Below are 3,094 nucleotides of genomic sequence, written 5' to 3'. Positions count from 1 at the left end.
AGAAGAGAGGGAAGGGCGTGACGTTTGTTTACTTTGACGGGAAGTTCAGCGGTGAGCAGCCGCTGCGACCCTACTTCTTCACCCCTTTCAGTCCTTCTGTCCCCTGGCCGCTCCTCTCTCTCTCTCTCTCTCGCCCTCTTTCATTCCAGCCCCACTAACGCTGCGTCGTTCATCACTCGCCTTCGAGGCGTCTCACCCTTTTTCCTACCATCCCAGATCACTACGCGGGGCGGGCCAAGATGGAAGGTGCGACGCTGACCCTCCACTCGGTCACCCAGAAGGACTCCGGCGAGTACCGCTGTGAGGTCACTGCCAGCCAGGACCACGTCAACCTGGGAGAGACCTCCGTGTCCCTCAACGTCCTCGGTGAGACAGCGACGCATCAGCGAGGTCAAACAACAAGGCGGAGAGCAGTTCTTATTATTATCCAATTGTTTGCAGTCCCCCCCCACGTTCCGTCTTGTGAGGTCCCCGGCTCGGTGTTTTCGGGGTCCATCCTGGAGCTGGTATGTAAGGACAAGCTGAGCGTCCCCCCGGCCACCTACCGCTGGTTTAAGGACAACAAGGCCCTGACGGCCACGGGAGAAACACTGTTCAGCGTAGACAGCGATAAGGGCACGCTGGTGAGTACCTGAAACGCACACACACACACACACACACACGCACACACACACACACACACACACACACACACACACACACACACACACACACACACACACACACACACACACACACACCACACACACTAATACACACACTAATTCCTTCTTCTCCTGATTCTCACCCTCTCACCTCGTCTCCTGCCGGAGCAGAAGTTTAAAAGCGTGTCCAAAGCAGACTCTGGGATGTACCGCTGCGAGTCCTCCAACAGCGTCGGGGCGCCCAAAAGCTGCGTGGCGCAACGCCTGAAGATCATCGAATGTGAGCATGTCCAGACAGGGCCGTGGAGCGCAGGGACTTGTTTGTAAGTCGTGCATACACCCCTACTGTACAAACCTGTACATCCCTGCGTCCGTCCCAGATCAGCTGAGTTTGAAGACTCTGATCGCTGGTGGAGCCGGACTCCTCGCCCTCATCCTCTTGTGCTGCCTGAGCGCCTGCCTCTGCCGGCGGCGGGGCTGCTGCAAGAGTAAGTCACTCAGTGTGTATATGTATTTATCCTTTTTTTTTTTTTTTGTTGCACACACATTTTTGTGTGTTTTTTAGGTTTTTCTTTTCACCATATTTTTTTTCATCATACTTTATACATTTTTTCATTGTTTTTCTCAAAATCATATGAAAAGAAAAACATTTATGTATGTATATATATATACGCATACATGTATCATCATTTATAACACATTTTATTAACATTTTATTAATATTATTTTTCCTAAAACATAAATACTTACCCCAGCCAAAAAGGGTGTGGCTTAAGTTAAATGCGAAATTTGTGAAGCCTAATTTTACACTCCATGCAAATTACATAGCAGTTTCTTACAGGCAGACAAGGTATGTACACCATATTTTTCGGGGACATCAGGCCCCTCAGCCAGAGCCTAGCCGAGGGGGCCTTACCATAAAAAAAAAAGTTTAGGGACAACTGCGATGGATCAAACGCATGTCTGTGTCAGGTCTGTCTGTGCACGGTACTAAAACGTCTTTGTCAAGTATCAAGAGTGTAAAAAATGTGTCTTGACAAAAAAAAAACAATCTTTTGTCTCTCTTCGCAGAGGAAAAGAAAGCCCAAAGGTAAGTGTGTTTACGGTTCTAATCAGGGTTAACTGTGACGTGCTGCTGTTTTGCCGCTGACCCCTCTCGTCTCCTTGCAGCTGCAAGCCCTACAGCCCCACGCCTCCTCCGCCGCCCTCTCGCAACGTGAGTGATGAAAGGGATCCCGGCCCGTCGCGACGGAGCTTGTTTTTGTTGCCGCCACTTCCTCGGGTCCCTGCTGTAGTCGGCGGGTCGATAAGCGGGAGATAACGGCGCCCTCGGCCTAATTACGGGAAATGATGCCTTGTATGTCTTTCCACTCCCTGCAGCTCAAGAACTACAAACACACGCAGTCCTTCATGATCTGAGATGACGACGGAAATCACCCTCCCTTTACCCTAACCCTCCACCCTGCCCTGGCCTCACCTCCGAGACCGCTGGGTTTTTATCCTCGTCCACGATGCACTACAAACTTTGAAGGGGACGGAAATGTTCGGGCTCGCTGGAATGCCCGCCGCGAGGCTCCAGCGCGATGGGCCCGTCCCTCTTGCCCTTTCCGATTTGAAGCGATCGACAGATGTTAATAATCATTTTTATCCGAGTGCTTTTCTGACGCCTCTTTTCTAAAAAACCTTTCTTAAGCTGTTTTTTTTTTTCGTATCCGTTTTTTACCCTTTTGTCTATTGATCAATTGATCTGTTAATGATTTGTATCTCTTGTGTCATTGTGTGTACAGATTTGTGTGCAAGTGATGTAACACATGAACAGGTGTCTATACACACTGACTTTTTAGGATTTTTTTTTTTACTCTTTATTTTTTATTAATAAACTCAATCCAAATGAATGACCTGATTCTGCGTTACCTACACACGCCACTAGATGTAGCTATATCGCCATATATGGGCTGTGCTCAATGAGACCAAATGGAGAAAATAACTACAGTGCACTGTGGCTGCACACCATTTGTCTTCATCTATTATTTGGGGAGAACAGAGTGGCCATTGTGCTGTTCCCATCGTGCTCGTTTGTTCGCCTTATTCTGGTTCCCATAAATTAAAGATCTGGAAAGGCTGTTTCCTCTGTGTTTGTGTGAGAGAGTGTGGGTTTGGGTTGGCGGAGGAAGTGTCAGGGCGACCGCTGTTTTTTTTTCTTACCAGTCACCCAATCATTAGCCTGAGTGGAACAGGCCTCCGTGACCGGACAGGCGCCACCTGTGCCCTGTGCAAACGGCCGTTGGGGCAGAAACCGCCCACGAGTGCTTTCAGAACCCATTTCAAGATTAATTTCATCCTCTTTTTAATCGTTCCGCTTTCGGTCCACATGCCCACACTTCTTTGCACTTTCTTTCGGTTGCTTGAAGTTCCTCTTTAGTGACAGATTCTGACCCGATACCAGGGTA

The 3,094-nt window shown here is 48.8% G+C and overlaps 1 protein-coding gene across 1 annotated transcript in view; it reads left to right on the top strand.

Annotated features, from left to right (window-relative positions):
- jam2b (junctional adhesion molecule 2b) overlaps positions 1-2,539 on the top strand; it is a 5,787-nt gene extending 3,248 nt beyond the window's left edge. The window contains exons 3-10 of the mRNA XM_080019710.1: positions 1-51; positions 217-366; positions 442-623; positions 816-924; positions 1,025-1,132; positions 1,716-1,734; positions 1,815-1,860; positions 2,025-2,539. The exon at positions 1-51 is cut by the window's left edge and continues 60 nt beyond it. Coding sequence (XP_079875836.1) covers positions 1-51; positions 217-366; positions 442-623; positions 816-924; positions 1,025-1,132; positions 1,716-1,734; positions 1,815-1,860; positions 2,025-2,063 — 704 coding nt within the window. The 3' untranslated portion in view covers positions 2,064-2,539. The remainder of the gene's footprint in view (positions 52-216; positions 367-441; positions 624-815; positions 925-1,024; positions 1,133-1,715; positions 1,735-1,814; positions 1,861-2,024) is intronic.
- Positions 2,540-3,094: the final 555 nt, after the last annotated feature.

The sequence above is a fragment of the Zeus faber genome (genome assembly GCF_960531495.2).
Source record: "Zeus faber genome assembly, chromosome: 18".
NCBI classification, from domain to species: domain Eukaryota; kingdom Metazoa; phylum Chordata; class Actinopteri; order Zeiformes; family Zeidae; genus Zeus; species Zeus faber.
This window is presented reverse-complemented; position numbering and strand designations above follow the sequence as displayed.